The following is a 21,314-nucleotide window of genomic DNA, read 5'->3' on the forward strand; positions in this document are numbered from 1 at the left end:
AGTTCCTAGTTCTAACATTTTAAATTTCTTTCATTTCATCATTTAGATCTGCCCATCAACCCCCCAAGCAAGAGTAATATAAAAGCCATGAAAGGAAAGCAAAAGCAAAGCAGAAGAAAACACAGTAGATTGGTTTTTTTAAACTTTGGTCCCTAAGATATTTCTGCTGTATTTTTCCTGTCTCACTGTTATCAACTGTTACAAATCTGATAAATGAAATTACCTTTTGATACAGTCAGAGCTGGTGACCATTGTGACCTCAGGATATCAAGACAAATACTTCCATTACTGTTTATGTTTGGATGGTAAATTTTTGTTGTGAAAGCAATCTAAACATAAAACAAAACAAAACAAAACAAAACTGTGACAATCCATGAACTATGAAAGCAAACAGAACCAATTTGCTCTAGGGTAAAATGTCCTCAATTTTATGTGATCTTAGAGGAGAAATGTATTCAACACAAACTGGATGAGCATCTACTTTATGTGCACGTAGCTTTAGCTACTGATAATGTGAAAGCAAAGTCAGTTTCCTGCTCTCCCCAACCCCAAGGAATTGAGGAGTATTTTGGAAAGTGTGATAAATAAGTCTGTAATAGGTGGTATGACTGGTTGAGTAGCACCTGAAGTAATTAACCATGGCTTTCATCAACCCTCAAAGCAATCCTTTTCTTAATTTGATTATCAACTGACACCTGGATCTAGAAATAGGCTGCTGACCTTATTCCAGAGGAAAGTTGAGGGGCCCCAGCTTATTACCTGCCCTAACAAATCCACCAAGAATTCTAATCTTCCAGGAGAGTTTTTACATCGTTTAATATGTAATGTTAATTAGGTGTTTTTAAAAATCTAAAGTAATTATTTCCTCAGTGACAGAATTTGTTAATGATTTTCTCCCTCATTGACACCCCCATCATTTGTTGGCTTCCTCTTTAGATCTAAGCTAAATTTAATAAGAATGTGTTTTCATCTTTCCTACACTAAATAAAAGGACTATGTCATATTTACTTTTGTATTCTCCAATGCAACAGAACATGGTAGGTGCTCAATAAATGTTTGTTGAACACTTAAAAACTGAGAAAGAAGGGTCAACCTAGGAAAGATAATCCCCTGAATGGAAGAGTCTAACTCTTGACCATAAAAACTTCCCAAACTACACATATCTAATGCAGAGGGAAAGACAGGTAGGAAAGCTAATTTCTAGCCTAACAGATACTGCCTTCTGTTTACAGACATAATATTTGAGTAAGAAAGCATATTTTAGATTCACTGGTTTTACAGAACAGTTTGAACATGCCAACCTACCCACGGTCTTTTCATGAAAATATCTCTGGATAGAGAGTAAAACCCCTGACACAGGAGTCACGTCAATCATAAAAATAAAAATACCTTTGGTGGTTTAAAAGGATAGTCTGTCGGAAAATGTACAGTGAGAAAGAAGACTCCACCTTGATACGCGCTATCAGGCTGAAATTACAAAATAATCACATCAGTGTTTGATTACTATATTTATTATTAGTAACCCAAGATGATTCCCTCCAAATATACCAGTTTGAAAAAAATGCCATTATTTTGTCATAAGTTCAAATCAATTACCTTAAAAACAGGTTTCTCTTTGCAGGCATGAAGGCGGACTTTCCAACAATCATGCCAACATCATAGTTTAAAACAAACAAAAATAGGACATACATAGTGGAGTGGTGTGACTTGCCCAAACAAATCTGTTTATGAGTATAGACTGTTAAAGATCAGTAAACACACAAGACTGCTGTGAGAAAAGAATAATTTTCTGTAGCAGTAATCAGTATAAAAGAAAAGGGTTGGGGCTAGTGTTTTTCTTCTTAATTATAAAACTTAAGTTCTCATGGTCCTTTAAGGGGCAAGAATAGAGATGAACTGAAAGGACCAACTTATGAAAAGAAAAGGCTAAGTGACACTGTTACATAATTTAGAGCTCAAATCTTCACTTAGTAACAGTTTACAAAACAACATGGGAAATGCAAAAAAGCCCCTAACAAAACTAGATAAATTCAGTTTCATAGAATTATCGAATTAGGAATCAAATTTACAAGAGGAATTTAAGCTTGGCCATATCTCTTTATAGCAATTAGGAAATACTTATAATGTTACAAGCAAGAAAAAAAAAGGATGATTAAAAAAAGGGAAAAGGGGGAAAAAAGTAGCAAAAATATCTTAAATTCTATTTTCATTCATTTATATTTAATTAAAAGTATCATGTATATTAACATTTTGGTAATAATAGCAAGGCTATCATTACTTCCTCCTTAAGTTTCTACATATACATTAGAGGACTGTACCGTATAATTATTCTTACTATACACGTAGTTTAATTCTAGTTCATCAAAAATTATAAGGAATGTAGAAAATGTAAGTTAATTACAATCAACAGATATGGTCTTCTTAGATGTTCAAATTATATTATTGAGTGGCATATTTACATTACTACAATAAAGAGGGTATGAGTAACATAACTGTAACCATTTGCTACATGTGATTCACCTGAGAAATATTTGTGATGGGCTATAATTCAAATGGTAAGGGTGAGACTTGATATTATTTTGAAGGTTCTTGGTAAGCAATGAAAATCAAATAACTAGATTCTCATTAAAAGTTGTTAAATAAATATGTTGCACTTCACCCTTTAAAAAACTAACTTAATAAAACAATTTAGTAATTTAAGACACTTGCTCAGGACTCCTGCTCTGAAAATTCAATAACTGTTGTATTTTTTAAAAGTTAAGCATGAGGCAATATGATTAAAAACTTTATGGCTTACTAGATAAAGATCTTTCAAGTGAGGGAGGAGAGAATGATGTTAACGGAAACATGTTACTAATGCAGTCTTTACCCAGAAAGTAGATTTGAGCTGTCAGTGCCCATTCTTATGCAATCAGATTTTTGCCCACAGAAAGAAAAGTCATAACTGCTTCTCACGTGTAGAAAGAAATAATCTTAACAAAGGTAATAAGTATTAAGAGAAGCCAGTCATAGAATAGCAGGTAATTCTGAGTTCAGGACAATGCAACAAAAGAGGCAAATTCATGATGTGGCAACAATAGAGCCATTGCAATATTTTATCCGTTCCTCTCACACACAGGAACAGTGATGAAACTTACTGCAAATTGGTACTTGTTACTTGTAGGAATTCCATTACTGGGTTAATTAGACTTATTTCTAACCTACTAAAATGTTGATGTGAGAGTAATTACGCTTAGTTCTGAACAACTGACTTCCTGTGTTTAAAAAAAGATAAACACGCAGCCTGGTTGCAAATTGTGGGTGATTCATTATTATGTATAATGATCAAGGATTTGGCAAAGTATTGTAAATGTGTTCCCAGCAAGTATTTGCCATCAGGGCTCTAGAAAATCATCATAAATCCTTTACTCATATTTTGCTTTCTGAGTGATTCAGAGTACAAGAAAATTCAACCCTAGCCACAAACATCTGATCAAAGGTGAAATGCCAAGAATGAAGGATGGCTGAGGGGATTAATTTCACACAAATGAATCATACTTACGGGCCCCATAATAGTTGCTTGCCAGTGGAACACTGAAACAAACAAAGGAGTTTTGGAGTCATTAACAAGTGTTCAAACCTGTATTATTAATGGTAGCAAAATCCTAGCAAGAGAGCAAAGCTTACAGTCATCTCCCACAGGTCCAGCCGAACAGTGAGCAGGTGGGTCGCGCTGTAGATCACTCAATTCCTGAAGCAAGGCAAAAATACTTAAGGTTAATTCTTTTCCAGTGAAACAAGCATAATAATCCATGAAGACACAAACTACTCATTTAAAAATCATTTTAGGCAGTTCTATTCACAATATGGACACATAAACTATACTCTGTCACTGATGGGTAGAAGAATATGGAATGAGGTATTAAATTCCTTCATGAGACAGCTCCAAACCCTGAAAAAATTAAATGGATTAAAAAAATTTTTTTCTTTAGCATCCCTAAGACAAACTATTTTTGAGTATCTATTATATGCAGGGTAACTTATGTAAATGCTAGGTGTATAATATATAAAAAACAGATCCTACTTCAACCAGTTTATAATCTAATTTGGGAGAGTGAAGGCTCACAGAGAGATGGATATTTAAGGAACAACATGAAGGTTAAATGGAAAGAAAGGAGAGCAGTTGGGCCATATTTTAAAGGCTAGCACATTGATTCATATGCTCTTTTCTGCTCTCAAGGAAGCAAAGGAAGGATCATGGAAATGGCACAGCTTTAGTTGGCCAGTCCTAGGCTGGCATTCCAATCCTACCATAACTAGCTCTATGACTTTGGGGAAATAATTTACCTTCAGTTGGGAAGGAAAAGATCACCACCAACTATGAAAGGTGTAAATTCAATATAAAAGACTATATATTAGAACTGAAGAACCTAATTTAGTTACAAAGATAAGGGAATGTCTTTGAGAAAGTGACATTTCAGCTGAAATCAAAAGGATGAGTGGGAGTCAGTTTTGGGAGAAATGAGTAACGTGAGGCAGAGTGGCATAAGATGAGGATGAAAGAGTAGGCAGAGTCCAGGCAGAAAACTGAGAACAATATACACCATATTAAGGATTGGGGGTTTTATACCAAGTGCATTGGGAGGGGTTTTAAGAAGTAGCATAATCTGATTTAAAAGATGGCTCTGACTGGTCTATGTATTGAATGGATCACAGATGGGAAAGAGGAGAAGCTACCAGATTAGTTATTACAGGCTATAACAGGGGCTTGGACTGGAGAAGCGGCAGATAAAAAAGAGGATGGATCTGGGATATTGTGAAAGGCCTACTTATAACAGGACTGACGATGAATTACATGTACAGAGGAAGGAGAAAGGTCACAAATATATATGTCGAAGACTAGCAGCAGCTAATATTTACTCGATGTTTTACCATCTTAATAATCCTGAGAGGTAGGTGTTATTATGCTTCCCATTTTACAAATGAAGAATAAAGGTGACACGCTTCACTGTGTGCTCACAGAACTAGTATAGGGTGGAACTGGTATTCAAACCCTGGCAGTGGGACTTCTAGCTTTTCAGCTTCTACAGGTGTAGATACCATTTACTGAGATGTGGGAATATACTAGAAGACATGTTGATTTGGAAAGCAGATACACTGAATCTGTGATCCTTGTGAAATCAAAGGAAAATTTATTCAACATACAGTGCTAGAGCTTAGAAGAGAATTAGACTAGAAATCAGAAAAATCACTGTATATACCTGTTATTTAAAAACTGTGGGAATGCTGTAAACATTTTCATGGGAACACATGTAAACAAATACTGCACTCATCAAATCTAAGATGCCATCAATGGTAAATCACATCCTTATTTTATGTACTAATAATTAAGGAGAAACACTGTCAATTAATTTTAAGACACCAACAATTATAAGACATGTCCAGATTTTAGAAATGTTAAAATGAAAAAGATGTACACCTTAGAATCACTGCAATCAGTTCAGTGTCCTAATAGAGACAAACAAGGAATAGGGAAAGGCTTTCCTAAGAAAGTGATATATGAGCTAAGTAACCGAGCCAAGTGCAAACTCAAGTCTCCTTCCAAGTCTTTGGGTCTTTTCCAGTATACCTCAGTACTTTTTGTTTTTGTTGTTTTTTCCCCACAGTTCCTGCTGTCCTTCTCTTCCTGACAAGAATTAACTAAACAGAGTTAGCAGCTTCTTTGGTCCCGGTATAGTTAAACAATAAAGAGGAAGATTTCAGTGATAGTGCTTAAAAAGCAAGGCTTTGAAGCTCAAGTCCAGGTGCCATCACTCATCTGCCTCATGATCTTGGGCAAAACTTTTTTTTTCCTCCTCTATAAGCCTCAGTTTTCTTTAATGCAAAGTGATATTATGACTTTCATCCACAGTTTCTATGACAAACAAGTAAAATGATACATATGAAGCATACAGCAGTCTCTGGCACATAGTAGGCATTCAAATAAATGTAAAGTTAATACAGGATTCCTAACAACCATCCAATTCTCCAGTAGTAGAATACAATTATTGAACCAGTTTAAATGATTGGGGGAGGAGCAGTTCCCAAGTCATAGCCCCATTTTATTTATTTATTTATTTTTGGCCTCACCAGGTGGCTTGTGGGGTCTTAGTTCCCCCACCAAGAATTGAACCTGGGCCCCCTGCAGTGGAAGCACAGAGTCCTAACCACTGGACCACCAGGGAATTCCCCATAGCCCCATTTTAGAATGACTGTGCTTTACTTAACTGTTTTCTAATTCGGTCTTTTAGGAAATTGCTTTTGAAAAGATTCATCATGTTGAGTTTTCTAAACATTAGTGTAAATGGGTAAATGGAACTTCTTGGGCCTTATTTTATTTTATTTTTATTTTTCTAAGAGATAATTTTTAAAAATTTTTATTTATTTATTTTGGCTGTGCTGGGTCTTCGTTGTGGCATATGGGCTTGTCTAGCTGTGGCGTGTGGACTTCTCTAGTTGCAGCATGCAGGCTTAGTCGTGGTATGTGGGATCTTAGTTCCCCGACCAGGAATCGAACCCGGGTCCCCTGCATTGGGAGCACGGAGTCTTAAGCACTGGACCACCAGGGAAGTCCCTCTTGGCCCTTACTTTAACTAGAAAACTAGTTAATAAGAAAATGATAGTCTCCTATGAAACAGAAACAGAATCACAGACATAGAGAACAGATTGGTGGTTGCCAAGGGGGAGGGAGTTGGGGGAGGGGTGGAGTGAGAGGTTGGGGTTAGCAGATGTAAGCTTTTTTTTTTTTAATTTATTTAATTAATTAATTTATTTTTGGCTGCATTGGGTCTTCGTTGCTGTGCGCAGGCTTTCTCTAGTTGCAGAGAGCAGGGGCTACTCTTCACTGCGGTGCGCGGGATTCTCATTGCAGTGGCTTCTCTTGTTGTGGAGCATGGGCTCTAGGCGCGCAGGCTTCGGTAGTTGTAGCGTGTGGGCTCAGTAGCTGTGGCTCATGGGCTCTAGAGTGCAGGCTCCGTAGTTGTGGCGCACGGGCTTAGTTGCTCCGCGGCACGTGGGATCTTCCCGGACCAGGGCTCAAACCCATGTCCCCTGCATTGGCAGGTGGATTCTTAACCACTGTGCCACCAAGGAAGCCCCAGATATAAGCTTTTATATATAGAATGGATAAACAACAAGGTCCTACTGTATAGCACAGAGAACTATATTCAGGATCCTATGATAAACCATAATGGAAAAGAATATATATACATAAGAATGTGTGTGTAGAGACTTCCCTGGTGGCACAGTAGTTGGGAATCCACCTGCCAGTGCAGGGGACATGGGTTCGATCCTCTGTTGGGGAGGATCCCACATGCCGCGGAGAAACTAAGCCCGTGCACCACAACTACTGAGCCTGCGCTCTAGAGCCCATGAGCTACAACTACTGAGCCCACGTGCCGCAGCTACTGAAGCCCACGCGCCTAGAGCCCGTGCTCCGCAACAGGAGAGGCCACCGCAGTGAGAAGCCCACGCACAGCAATGAAGAGTAGCCCCCACTCGCCACAACTAGAGAAAGCCCGCACGCAGCAATGAAGACCCAACAGAGCCATAAATAAATAAATAAATAAATAAATTTATTTTAAAAAAATGTGTGTATATATCTATACGTATATATATGTATAACTGAATCACTTTGTTGTATAGCAGTAATTAACACAACATTGTAAATCAACTACACTTCAATTAAATATAATTTAAGAAAAAGAAAATAATCTCTAATTGTGGTTTAAAAACTAATGATTTGCATGTATATATTTTACGGAGTAATGTATATGTGAGTAAATCATACATAAATACATACAAATTTATTTTGTTTACTAATAAAAAAACCCAAAACCATGTTTTCCATGAAATAGCCCTGAACTGTGTTCAAATTTCAAATGTCAGACTGTTCTTTCAAATCCCTTCAAAATAGTATAGAAAAATACTCATTATCATGTTCTTATATTTCTGTGCCCTGATTTTACCTCTTGATAGAAGTTAGACCTAAGGATGAGAAAGATAAAATCTAACAACTGAACTCCTGCAAAGGCCAGGTTCTTTTTTAAAAAATAATTAATTAATTAATTTTATTATTATTATTTTTTTGGCTGCGTGGGTCTTAGCTGCGGTATGCAGGATCTTCGTTGCGGTATGCGAGATCTTTTGTTGTGGCATGCGGGGCTTCTCTCTAGTTTTCGCGTGTGGGTTTTCTCTCTCTAGCTGTGGTGCATGGGCTCCAGAGCGCATGGGCTCTGTAGTTTTGTGGCACACAGGCTCTCAAGTTGAGGCACACGGGCTCAGTAGTTGTGGCGCATGGGCTTAGTTGCCCCACGGCATGTGGGATCTTAGTTCCCCGACCAGGGATCGAACCCATGTTCCCTGCATTGGAAGGGGGATTCATTTTTTTTTAATTAATTAATTAATTAATTAATTTTTAAATTTTTGGCTGCACTGGGTCTTCGTTGCTGCGCAAGGGCTTTCTCTAGTTGCGGCAAGCGGGGGCTATTCTTTGTTGCGGTGTGCAGGCTTCTCATTGTCGTGGCTTCTCTTGTTACAGAGCACGGGCTTTAGGAGCAGGGGCTTCAGTAGTTGTGGCATGCGGGCTCAGTAGTTGTGGCTCGCGGGCTCTAGAGCGCAGGCTCAGTAGTTGTGGCGCACAGGCTTAGCTGCTCCGCGGCATGCGGGATCTCCCCGGACCTGGGCTCGAACCCATGTCCCCTGTATTGGCAGGCGGATTCTCAACCACTGTGCCACCAGGGACGCCTGGAAGGTGGATTCTTTACCACTGGACCACCAGGGAAGTCCCAAGGCCAGGTTCTTTTTTTTTTTTTTTCTGAGGATTACAGTTGCCTTTACTTTGTCATTTATCACTTTCAATACTTTATTACTTGTTTTAGAGTGAACATACATTATATCATATATTATACATTATACATATACATCATAATCAGAATTTAAAAGCTTTGTTTTAATTTTTAAAAGGAAGGCAGGTGGGTAGAAAAAGTGAAGAGCTGGGAGCACAGAGCTGGACCTGCTAGGCTCCGTGCCTGGGCTCTGGGCAGTGAACTCACACAGCCTTTCTCCTTTTCTCAGGACCATGTTCTCTGTGAAGCCAAGGCCAGGTTCTTGTCTATTTAAAGCTCACTTATAGGAAAGAGGCAGCTGATGGTACATCAAACATTCTTAATAGTCACATCAATCATTAAATTACTACTAATACTGACACAAGTGCTTTGGTGAGGAAACTTATGCATCCTAGACTTTTTTAGGAGGGTCTAAATTTCTAATGTTCTTTTTATCAAAATATGTGTCTGCTGCTATATTTAAGATGGATAACCAACAAGGACCTACTGTACAGCACAGGGAACTCTGCTCAATGTTATGTGGCAGCCTGCATGGCAGTTTGGTGGAGAAATGGATACATGTATATGTATAGCTGAGTCGCTTTGCTGTGTACCTGAAACTATCACAACACTGATAATCGCCAAACCTCAATATAAAATAAAAAGTAAAAAAAAATATGTCTGGAAATATGCCCTATTACACTGTTTGGAAATATGCAACTGAAACTATGGTGCGTATGCACAGACAGAATGACCAACAGAAAACAAAAGGCACAATACACACCCTCCCCTGCCTACAAAAATAGAGACCTTAAATTTGAAAAATGAAAAATTCTGAGTTGTGCTAAGGAGATGAAAATATAAAACAAACAAAAACTATAACCAAACAAATCAAAACCCCACCTTTTTGCTCTTAGTCTATTCAGAAGCTAGTATACTTTTAGACAAACACAAGAAATCAAGGACCACTTATACTTCTCCCTTCTGATTTAGTTTACTCCACGTTTTTCAGAAATCACCCAATTACCTGATTTATGCTTTCTCTACCATAACTGGCATTCTTATTTATCTACTTCTAGCATCACAGCCACAAATGGAGTACTAAAAATAATTTAATGATTCTTATGTTATTTCAAAAGGAAATGCTAGGATCAGTAATCTCTCCTTTGCTCTTCTCTCCACTCTTTAAGAATTAACACTGAATTATACAAGTTGCTCAAGTCCATAGGATCCTCATAAGATCCAATTTATCCCATGCTGATTAACAGTTAAAGGTCTCAAAGACAAAGCATTTAAAACCATTCATTTTTTTTTTCGCATCTTTATTGGAGTATAATTGCTTTACAATGTTGTGTTAGTTTCTGCTGTACAACAAAGTGAATCAGCTATATGGATACATATATCCCCATATCCCCTCCCTCTTGAGCCTCCCTCCCACCCTCCCTATCCCACCCCTCTAGGTCATCACAAGGCATCAAACTGATCTCCCTGTGCTCTGCAGCAGCTTCCTGCTAGCATTCCATTCTACATTTGGTAGTGTATGTATGTCAATGCTACTCTCTCTCTTCGTCCCAGGCTTCTCCTTCCCCTTCTGTGTCCTCAAGTCCATTCTCTTTGTCTGCGTCTTTATTCCTGCACTGCCACTAGGTTCATCAGTACCGTTTTTTTAGATTCCATATATATGCGTTAGTATACGGTATTTGTTTTTCTCTTTCTAAAACCATTCATTTTTAATTAAGTATTGTGTGTGTGCGTTACAAAAGCAAAACAAAGCAAAACAGCGCTTTGTAGGGAAAAACAAGAGAGAGCAATGTATAAATAGTCAAACACCCATAAGGCCATTACCCAAACCAAACCACTGTCACCGTATTAGAATACCTCCATCCATGGCTTTGGCGGGAAATAAGCACGTCACTTGCTGTTGGAGGGAGTGTTAGTTGAGATAGAACCTTTTGGAGGGAAATTTGGCAATAATTGTGAAAGTGGAAAATGCATATGATCTCTGATGCAGGAATTTCACCTCCTAGTAATAATCATCCAAACAGACAAAGATATATATATAAGGATGTTTAGTGAGGCATTTTGTATAATTATGAAAGACTGAGGATAACCTAAAGGCCCATCAACAAGGGAATGGTTCTATGACATAACCATACTATGAGATACTACAGCCACTAAAAAGAATGAGATATGTATATATTGACATCAAAGAACGTTGTATAAAAATAATATAGTTTTTTTAAAAATTTATTTATTTATTTTTGGCTGTGTTGGGTCTTCGCTTCTGTGCGAGGGCTTTCTCTAGTTGTGGCAAGCGGGGGCCACTCTTCATCGCGATGCGCGGGGCCTCTCACTATCGCGGCCTCTCTTGTTGCGGAGCACAGGCTCCAGACGCGCACGCTCAGTAGTTGTGGCTCACGGGCCTAGTTGCTCCGCGGCATGTGGGATCTTCCCAGACCAGGGCTCGAACCCGTGTCCCCTGCATTAGCAGGCAGATTCTCAACCACTGTGCCACGAGGGAAGCCCAATAATATAGTTTTTGAGTGAAAAATGTTATCTGGCAGAAGTATGCTCAATAGATCCCATAATACTATACATGCATAGAAAATAAAAGAATACTCACCAAACTATTAACAGTAGTTATATCTGGCAATGGGCTGTCACTTTTTATTTATGTCTTTTACATTGTTTCAATTTTTTACAATAATTTTTTTCAACTTTTTAAATAAAAAATAATGGCTTTACTCAGGTTCTTATGTATTTTAAGAGAGATGAAATGACACTGTTTTTTCCCCACTACATATATTATAAGCATCTTCTCTCTTTTTTATTAAAAATTTTTGCAAGACAAGGGAAGACTGAGGAACTGTCACAGATTAGAGGACATATATATATACTAAGGAGACACAACAACTAAATCCAATGTGGGATCCCAGATTGGATCCTTGGACAGCAAAACAACAGTGGAAAAACTAGTAAAATATAAATTAGGTCTGTAGTTTAGCTTACAGTACTGTATCACTGTTACTTTCCTCATTTTGATAACTGTACAATGGTTATATACATTGTAAAAATTAGGGGAAATTAGGTGAAAGATACATGAGACTTTTCTGTATTATTTTTGCAAATTTTCTGTAAGACTAAAATTATTTCAGAATAAAAAATAATGTAAAACTTTTTTTTACATATTCCAAAACTTAATTCACTATTTTCCTTCCCAAGCTTGCTTCTTTTTCTGTGTTCCCTATATTTATTAATGGGATTATTAGTCTCCTAGTCACCAGGCTTATTTTGACTCCCCTTTCTCTAGTTCATCTTGTCAGAGGAAGAGTATAATATATTCTACCTTAATACCTATTACATTACCTCAAAAATCTATTACAGTTCAACTATAATTGCTTCCCAATACTCTATGAATTACTTGCATAACGATCTTCTAAAAGCACAGCTCGGTTTATTTCATTTTTCTGCTTAGAAAATGTCAGTGGCTCCCCATTGCTTATTTAAGACCAAACTCAGCCAACTCTTTTCATTATCTAGTCCTAACCCTACACTTTCAATTGGGTTCCCCCTTCACAAACATGCCCAGTAATTCTCCAAAGAATGCCCCTGGGTTTTCTAAAACACTTTCAGGAGGTCTGTGAGGTCAAAATTAATTTCATAATAAAACTAAGATATTTGCCTTTTTCACTCTCAATTATCTCATGGGTATACAGTGGAGTTTTCCAGTTTAAGAATATTTGATACTGTAACAGACTGAATGCATGAGCAGATGTGAGAATTCAACTGTCATTTATAAGCCTGACTATAATGAGATCTGAACACGTATAAAACAATGACACTCTACCTTTTTTTGTTTTGGAATATACAGTTATCTTTAATAAAAATGTTATTATGTTAATATGCAATGGGTTTATTGTTATTTTTAAATTACTAAATATTTTTAAATTTCTGTTTTAATTTCTCATATAGTAAATATTAATACATATAGCCTATACAAACAAAAGCTCTTTGAGGCACTCAATACTTTTAATATAAGGGGGTCCCGAGACCAAAAAGTTTGAGAACCATCTAGTCAGGTCTAGCCTGCTTACTTGGATGTTCCCTATACATGGCTAAAGTTTTCTGACCTTCATCATTTTCCTTCTCTGAAAATAACCTTCCTTCTAACTCCCTGTGCCCAAATTTTATCCATTCTCCTCAACAGTGGCTGTCTTCTCAATGACCACTTTAAAAATATGAGTTTTGGAGTCAGACCTGGCCTTGCTACTGACCCTTACTAGCTATGTGACCTTGGGCAACTCACTTAACCTCTTGCTCAAGTGCCTCATATGGGAACATCACTGGAAGAGCTATACTGAGAATTAAATGAAAACACATAAGTGAAGTAACTAGCTTAATACCTGGCATGTATAATAGATGCTCAAAAAATACTAATTTCTTCCTTCCCTTTCCTCTTCTACCAGAATATCATTTTAAAACTAAGATTTTTTTGCATTTTATTCATGAATTCCTCCACAATGCTTAGAACAATGCCTTTCATATAAGGTGCTTGATATTGTTTGAGTTAAACAATACAATTTAAGGAATAGCTTGATACAACCCCTATGGAGAACAGTATGGAGATTCCTTAAAAAACTAAAAATAGAACTACCATATGATCCAGCAATCCCATTCCTGGGCATATATCCAGAGAAAACCATAATTCAAAAAGAGTCATGTACCACAATGTTCACTGCAGCTCTATTTACAATAGCCAGGACATGGAAGCAACCTAAATGTCCATCAACAGACAAATGGATAAAGAAGATGTGGTATATACATACAATGGAATATTACTCAGCCATAAAAAGGGATGAAATTGTGCCATTTGCAGAGATGTGGATGGACCTAGAGACTGTCATACAGAGTGAAGTAAGTCAGAAAGAGAAAAACAAATATCCTATATTAATGCATATATGTGGAATCTAGAAAAATGGTACAGGTGAACTTACTTGCAAAAAAGAAATAGAGACACAGGTGTAGAGAACAAACATATGAATACCAAGGGGAGAAGGCAGGGTGGGATGGATTGGGAGATTGGGATTGACATATATACACTACTATGTATGAAATAAATAACTAATGAGAACCGACTATATAGCACAGGGAACTCTACTCAGTACTCTATGGTGACATAAATGGGAAGGAAATCCAACAAAGAGGGGATATATGTATACATATAGCTGATTCACTTTGCTGTACAGCAGAAACTAACACAACATTGTAAAGCAACTGTACTCCAATTAAAAAAAAAAAAAAAGGAATAGCGTGATCAGCAGAGCATAGATATCTCAAATTTCTATTTTTTAGAAATGCAGGGGCTTCCCTGGTAGCGTAGTGGTTGAGAATCTGCCTGCCAATGCGGGGGACACGGGTTCAAACCCTGGTCCGGGAAGATCCCACATGCCGCGGAGCAACTAAGCCCGTGCGCCACAACTACTGAGTCTGTGCTCTAGACCTTGCGAGCCATAACTACTGAGCCCGTATGCCACAACTACTGAGCCTGCGCGCCATACCTAATGAAGCCCATGCACCACAACGAACAGTAGCCCTTGCTCGCCACAACTAAAGAAAGCTCACGCGCAGCAACGAAGACCAATGCAGCCAAAAATAAATAAATAAAATAAATTTATTTTAAAAAATGCAAATGATTAGATTTGGAATAGAATCAGAATTAATTACTCCCCTATGTAGATGTGCGGACTGCATATAATAAAAAAAATCTTAATAACGGGTGTTAAGAGAGAATAGTGCAGTTCACTTAAAAAAGACTGGGGTGGCCTTTTAAATAACATATAATAACATCTAGAAATGAACCTCAAAAGAATATTAATCATCAAGGTATCAAAAACACATGCCAGGGCTTCCTTGGTGGCGCAGTGGCTAAGAATCCGCCTGCCAATGCAGGGGACACGTGTTCGAGCCCTGGTACGGGAAGATCCCACATGCCATGGAGCAGCTAAGTCCGTGCGCCACAACTACTGAGCCTGCGCTCTAGAGCCTGCGAGCCACAACTACTAAAGCCCACGTGCCTAGAGCCCATGCTCCGCAACAAGAGAAGCCACCGCATTGAGAAGCCCGTGCACCGCAACGGAGAGTAGCCCCTGCTCGCCGCAACTAGAGAAAGCCCGCGCCCAGCAACGAAGACCCAACACAGCCAAAAATAAATAAATAAAATAAATAAATTTATAAAAAAAACAAAAAACACATGCCACCGCCACAACTATTTTCAATTTACAGAATGTATGATATTCTAGCAAAGTGTCCAAAGCCACAAAAAATTCTTGGGAGTCTTTTTTGTTGTGGTTCTTCTGATTTAGAAGACCTCAAAACTCTAAATATGCCATCCTTATTGTTTATTTAAGATGCTGTTGACCTACTTTCAGGACATAGCTTTGGGCTGCTTTTCCAAGAGGAGTTAGGGGTTTGTGCTGAGCTGACCTAGTCTCAAAGTTAAGCTGTCTTCCAAACACTGGCAATCCTTGGTGACAGAGCTACGCATACTCAGAGCTGCAGTCTGTGGCATGGACTGAGGTTTTTTTTTCTTACTTGTTCCAAGCTCAATTTAACCAGCTGAACTAATTATAGCAGGAGTTTATTAAGCACTTCCACATCCTTTCTGATAGGGATCATGACTGATTTTATACTCTCGTCCCAACTCCAATGTTTTAAACATTTATTTTAATGGTATAAGATTATGATAGTAATAAAAATCCTCACAAGTCACTGGTCAGGCACATTTGTTGATGACTGAACTGGGCATGAAGTTCAAGGAGAACTTGTTTGTGGAAAAAAGTAACTTTATAAGATATATTGGGTTGGCCAAAAAGTTCGTTTGGTTAGTGAATACCTTGTTCAATAAAGTTCTTCATGAAAACGAAAAACGTGCCTTTCATTTTTACTTAAAACTGAATGAACTTTTTGGCCAACCCAGTAGTTTAAAAGATATAGGAAAGAGGTCCTCTGGATCCTTAGAAACTTACAAGTTGTTGTGCCTCCAAGAAAATACATATAAGAGTAGCTACGAGCCTCAAGGGTCACCTTCTGAATGTGTTCATTAAAGTTTAGATCACTCAAGGGAGTCCTAGAAAGAAAGTTTCTCCTAGGACAGAAGTGTGATCTAGGAAGGAACTGGTATAAAATATCTTGACTGACACAAACTACTTTCTTTCTTTTTTGTTAAATTAATAAACTACTTTCTAAATAAAAAATAAACTCAAATATGAAACATTAAAAGGTTTTAAGAGCTGGGAAATTCTGAAAAGCCACATGGATTGCCTCAGAGTTTCTTTCTTACTCCACCCCTTTAAAATTGTGGCACACCACAGTATTCAAACACAAATAACCCTCGTTTGTTAAAATGTGGATTGCTGGAGAATAGAAAAAGATCATGCTTTATTTATTTATTTATTTTAATTAATTAATTTATTCATTTATTTTTGGCTGCACTGGGTCTTCATTGCTGGGCGCACGCAGCCTTTCTCGAGTTGCGGAAAGCGGGGGCTACTCTTCGTTGGCATGCGCGGGCTTCTCATTGCAGTGGCTTCTCTTGTTGCAGAGCACGGGCTCTAGGCACGCGGGCTTCAGTAGTTGTGGCACACAGGCTTATTAGTTGTGGCTCGCGGGCTCTAGAGCCCAGGCTCAGTAGTTGTGGCGCACGGACTTAGCTGCTCCATGGCATGTGGGATCTTCCCGGACCAGGGCTCGAACCCATGTCCCCTGCATTGGCAGGCGGATTCTTAACCACTGTGCCACCAGGGAAGTCCCAAGATCATGTTTTTGTTTTTGTTTTTTTTATAATTTGCCAGTTATTGCAAGCAGCACTCAGGGCTGCTGCATTTGCCCCACAGGCCTTGTGCGCCAACTCCAAGGTGCGCCATTCACATAGATTTCAATGTGAGTGGTGATCCCTGGGGCTCTACAAAGCTCCATTACAGAAAGGTGCACATTTAAAAACTGGACAGCATATCCTTTAAACCCAATTTAGGATATTATCACTGTTTTGAATAAACAAATAGCACTTTTGATGTAGAAGCAAAAGTGATGGTGTTTGACATCTGAGTGGTACCATGAGCACTTATTTTAACTTCATCAATGTGCTGAAAATGGAAAGAAAATGGCAAACTTGGAATTCAAAAATTAAAAATGAACACAGTGACATTCTAGTGGAGGGAAAAGGAAAACTTTTTTCAATAGGTGGTGCTAGGTCAACTGGGTATCCATATTGAAAAAGAAAAAAAAAGGGACTTCCCTGGTGGTGCAGTGGTTAAGAATTCGCCTGCCAATGTAGGGAACATGGGTCGAGCCCTGGTCTGGGAAGATCCCACATGCTGCGGAGCAACTAAGCCTGTGCGCCATAACTACTGAGCCTGCGCTCTAGAGCCCACGAGCCACAACTACTGAACCCATGTGCCACAACTACTGAAGCCCACATGCCTAGAGCCTGTGCTCCACAAGAGAAGCCACTGCAATGAGAAGCCCGTGCACGCCAACGAAGAGTAGCCCCCACTCGCCGCAACTAGACAAAGACCCAATGCAGCCAAAAATAAATAAATAAATTTATTTAAAAAAAGAAAAAAGAAAAGAACCTTGACATCCCCCACCTCAAACTATACAAAAAAATGAACTTTTTTTTTTTTGCTCACATCCAGAATATGTTAAAAAAAATATTCCTATAGATCAATTTTTCAAAGACATACTTGAATAAGCACTTTACAAAAGAAGGTATCCAAATGGCCAACAAGCATATGGGAAGGGGCTCAGCTTCATCAGTCATCAAGGAAATGCAAGTTAAAACCAAAATACTATGTCATTACAACCCCCAAAGGATGGTGAAAATAAAAAAAGAAGAAAAGTACAAATGTTGACAAAGATGTGAAGCTACTGGAACTCTCATATGTCACTGGTGGAAGAGGAAAAATCTGACAGTAATCATTAAAGGTGAACATGACCCAGCAATTCTACTGCCAGTTACATAGAGAGAAATCATATAATGTAAAAGATGGTTATCAAATAATGAGACTAGCTATAACTCCATATATGAAAAGAACTCGTTATAGTAAACACGCTGTGTGTATACATGTATTTTGTGTATCTTTCAATTTCATTTCCGGTGGCTTTTTAAATTGAAAATTGAAATACATAGTTTTAACTTCTGTCTTCTCCTTTTAGACAAAATAAGCTTAAAACAAACCAATCTTATACTTAAACATAGACCATGCAATAAATATCATCAATAGGGTGAAAGTATGCCCCCAGATAGTCTGTATCAATGAAGCAGTTTTCTATTCCAATCTGACACTCATAAAAAAACTAATTAAATTTCAAAATAAAAATACAAGATACAATAATGAAAAGCAGATTACAAGATATTGTCCCTATCTAGATAGTGTCCCTAGACTGGCACTATGAGTCCACAAAAACATGTACTTAAGGAATTTATATAGCCTTACATGGCTAAGCACCTCTAGTCTAGTTCAGATTTCTGTATCGAACTAGACACAAAGAAAAATACTGAGAGGCCTGAAACTGAATTTTAAATTGGCACAGATGGCATGTTTATAACATCCCCACAATATGCTGAGTGTTCTCCATAAAACCAACCTAGACACAGTCCCTGCCTCTAGGGGACTTAAAATCTAAAAGTAGATGAGGCAGCCTAATTCAAAGAAAGTAAACAAATAAAAGGAAACAAAGAAGGGAATGTAAGAGAAGAGAGGCCTGCATTAATCTCTCAGCTCCCCGGAAGGGTAACAGGCCAATCTGAACAGTGGAGAAGGAAAGCTAACAAGTCAGAGTTTCCTTATTTACCATCATACTTAATATGACACTATGCAGTAAATAGTCTCTAAAAAATTGTGCTGACCAGACTGAAAATGCTTTGTTGTTCTCTAGTTTCAACATTCAGAAAGTCTAAATCTCCATAATAGATGTAATATATACCCCACTGGGTGTGTGTAAAGGACATTAAACAGCCCACGCATAGTGACTGATTTACAGTCCAAAATCTAAATTACTGAATCCAAAGCACATGAAAGCATTATTTCAAAAAGCCTGGCTCAACAGGCAATTAATTAACGTGACACAACCATCTTTATATCAAAACTTCTAAAACAAGACAGTGATTCTTACTGGATTGCATTTTTGATGTTGTCTCTAAAGGGATATATGAGCTATAATTGGTTTGTCTGTAAATAAACACTTCATGGGCTTATAATTCAGACTCTGATCTCCTTATCCAATTGACTAGAGCTATTGCAATAGGGAGATGTCAAACAATTCTCAGAAATGTCTCTGAATACAGAACCTCTCTAAACCCTTGAATTAAAAAATCTTTATTTTAAACTGTGAAGATTCTTTCCGGAAGACTTCAAAATGCTGATGACATCCAATTAATTAAGTTATAGGAACCAATTTCACTTCAATAAACTGGTCCTGGCTGCTTCGCTGTCTCTTTGGATCAGGTATCTCTGGCAAAGGCTGTTTATTAAAAATAATGATGATAATGCAGCCAAATTCCACACAAAAGGAAGATGATGAAGAAAGCAATGACACTATTGACTTTGCCACATCAAAGTAAAATTTATTGAATCTGAACTATAAAGAGCACAATTTAGAATAAATGTTTGAGGTCAGGTTAGGGACATTATCTACCCAATGTCTCAGATCTGAAACCACTTTCCCCCCATGCTCTCTAGAGCAGCCATAATATGACTTTCAATTTCCCAAAATGCTATCTTGCCTCTAATTTAAAACATGGCTTCCTTTTAAAGGGAAGACTCAATAACCTCCCTTTATATGTAATGTTTCCATCATAGGAATTACATAAATAAAAATATATTTTAGACAAATCCAAGGTATCCCAGTAAAAAATTGTATTTGAATCTACTTTATGAAGTATTATGGTAAAAATGCACTTATTCCAGGAACCCAAACTCTAAACCTTGAGATCACCATGATTCCTTCCTCCCTTCATGCCCCATCGTCTATACGAATCAGTACCAAGTTGTTTAGATTCTCCTTTAGTCCAGATCCTCCCACTGAAAGGGTCCCAGAAGGAGGCCCATCCTATAGAAAAACTGAGGTCCAAAGGGCAGAAGAGTTGGAGAAAAGCCAGAGGAGAGACATTTCAGGATAAGAAGCCAAAGGTTTGAACCGGGGAGACACTATTAAAGAACTGGTCAGTAGATGGAGGAGTCTGGTCAGTAGACGGAGGAGTCTGAAGAGACTGCCCAGATTACTGAGCCTTAGAGATTTGACTTGAAAGGCCAAGCAGGTGGAGGTACGGTGGGTCAGACCAATTCAAAAAGGCCAGGTGGTACAAACACCCACAATTTTCCTCACATACCCCCTTTTCCAAATGCCCTCTCCCACCAGGCTGGCTCAGACCCTCCTGGACCTCACTTGAACAAGTGTAATGCTGTCTTAACTGACCTGTTGTCCTCCTACTTCTCTACCAACACACTGTGGTCAAAATCATCTTCTTGAAGTACCATGTCAAACCCTTTCAATGTTTTGTCATTAGCCTTAATAGAAGATTTATAAATCCTTAAAATGGTTTCCAGGATCTGACTGCTCTCTAGCCCCACACTTTCCCCCAACATTCTCTGCACCAGTCATAGTGACTTTCAATTCCCCAAAATGCTGTCTTGCCTCTAGTTTCAAACAAGATTTCCTTTTAGACAGAAGACTCCTAATCACCCCCAACTTTCATTTTCATGTCTCATCTTAAACATCATTTCCCTAGGGCGGCTTTCCTTGAACCCTCCAAAGGGTCCCTGCTATATTCCCATGGCACTCTTGTACTTCCCTTTTCGTGATGTACTACAAATCTATAATTACAAACAGTAAAGAATCTTGTGTTCTATGAGGGCAAGAATGTATACCTAGCAATAGGATTAAGAATGTTTCTTCCTTACCCAAAAATCTTCAATGGCATCCCCCAACTCCTGCATTAAGTACACATTTGTCAGCATGGGCCTTGTATGAACTTTTATGGTCTACTATTTTCTGAATGCTTCCCAAAAGCACGATTATCTGTTCCTTTCCAAATAAGCCATGTACTTTCCAGTGCCTTCATTTCTGTAGCTTCCTCTATGAACCTAGCTTCCCTGTCTTAAAAAATGCTACCCATTCTTCCAAACCTATATCCAATTCCACCTTTTCCGTAGAATTTTTCCTAATTTCCCCCAAATAAATTTGGCCTCTCCCACCTTTGACTCTCCTCCTGCTCAAATGTTGTATTTTCCTTATGGTACTTTCCTAAGTCTACCTAGTTGTTATGGTACATCTCATATCCTTACTAGTTTAAAATTTCTTAGATAATGTTGGTTATACCTTACTTTTCCATATATCTCCTTATCACATTTTGTATATGCCTTATATACATAAGGTGCTCCATAAGTGCATTAACTTGAATCTAAAAAATCT

At 38.1% G+C, this 21,314-nt stretch overlaps 1 protein-coding gene across 4 annotated transcripts in view; it reads right to left on the minus strand.

Moving 5' to 3' along the window:
• UBE2D1 (ubiquitin conjugating enzyme E2 D1) overlaps positions 1-21,314 on the minus strand; it is a 36,142-nt gene that overhangs the window by 5,479 nt on the left and 9,349 nt on the right. For 2 of the 4 annotated variants that reach the window (XM_082339659.1, XM_082339658.1), the window contains exons 2-5: positions 3,667-3,730; positions 3,542-3,573; positions 1,390-1,467; positions 224-329 (exon numbers count right to left, since the gene is read on the minus strand). In XM_082339659.1, the coding sequence (XP_082195785.1) occupies positions 224-329; positions 1,390-1,467; positions 3,542-3,573; positions 3,667-3,730 (280 nt within the window). The remainder of the gene's footprint in view (positions 1-223; positions 330-1,389; positions 1,468-3,541; positions 3,574-3,666; positions 3,731-21,314) is intronic. The other 2 variants (XM_082339660.1, XM_082339661.1) reach the window with 2 other exon arrangements.

The sequence above is a fragment of the Balaenoptera borealis genome, assembly GCF_965194805.1.
Source record: "Balaenoptera borealis genome assembly, chromosome: 10".
Lineage (NCBI taxonomy): Eukaryota > Metazoa > Chordata > Mammalia > Artiodactyla > Balaenopteridae > Balaenoptera > Balaenoptera borealis.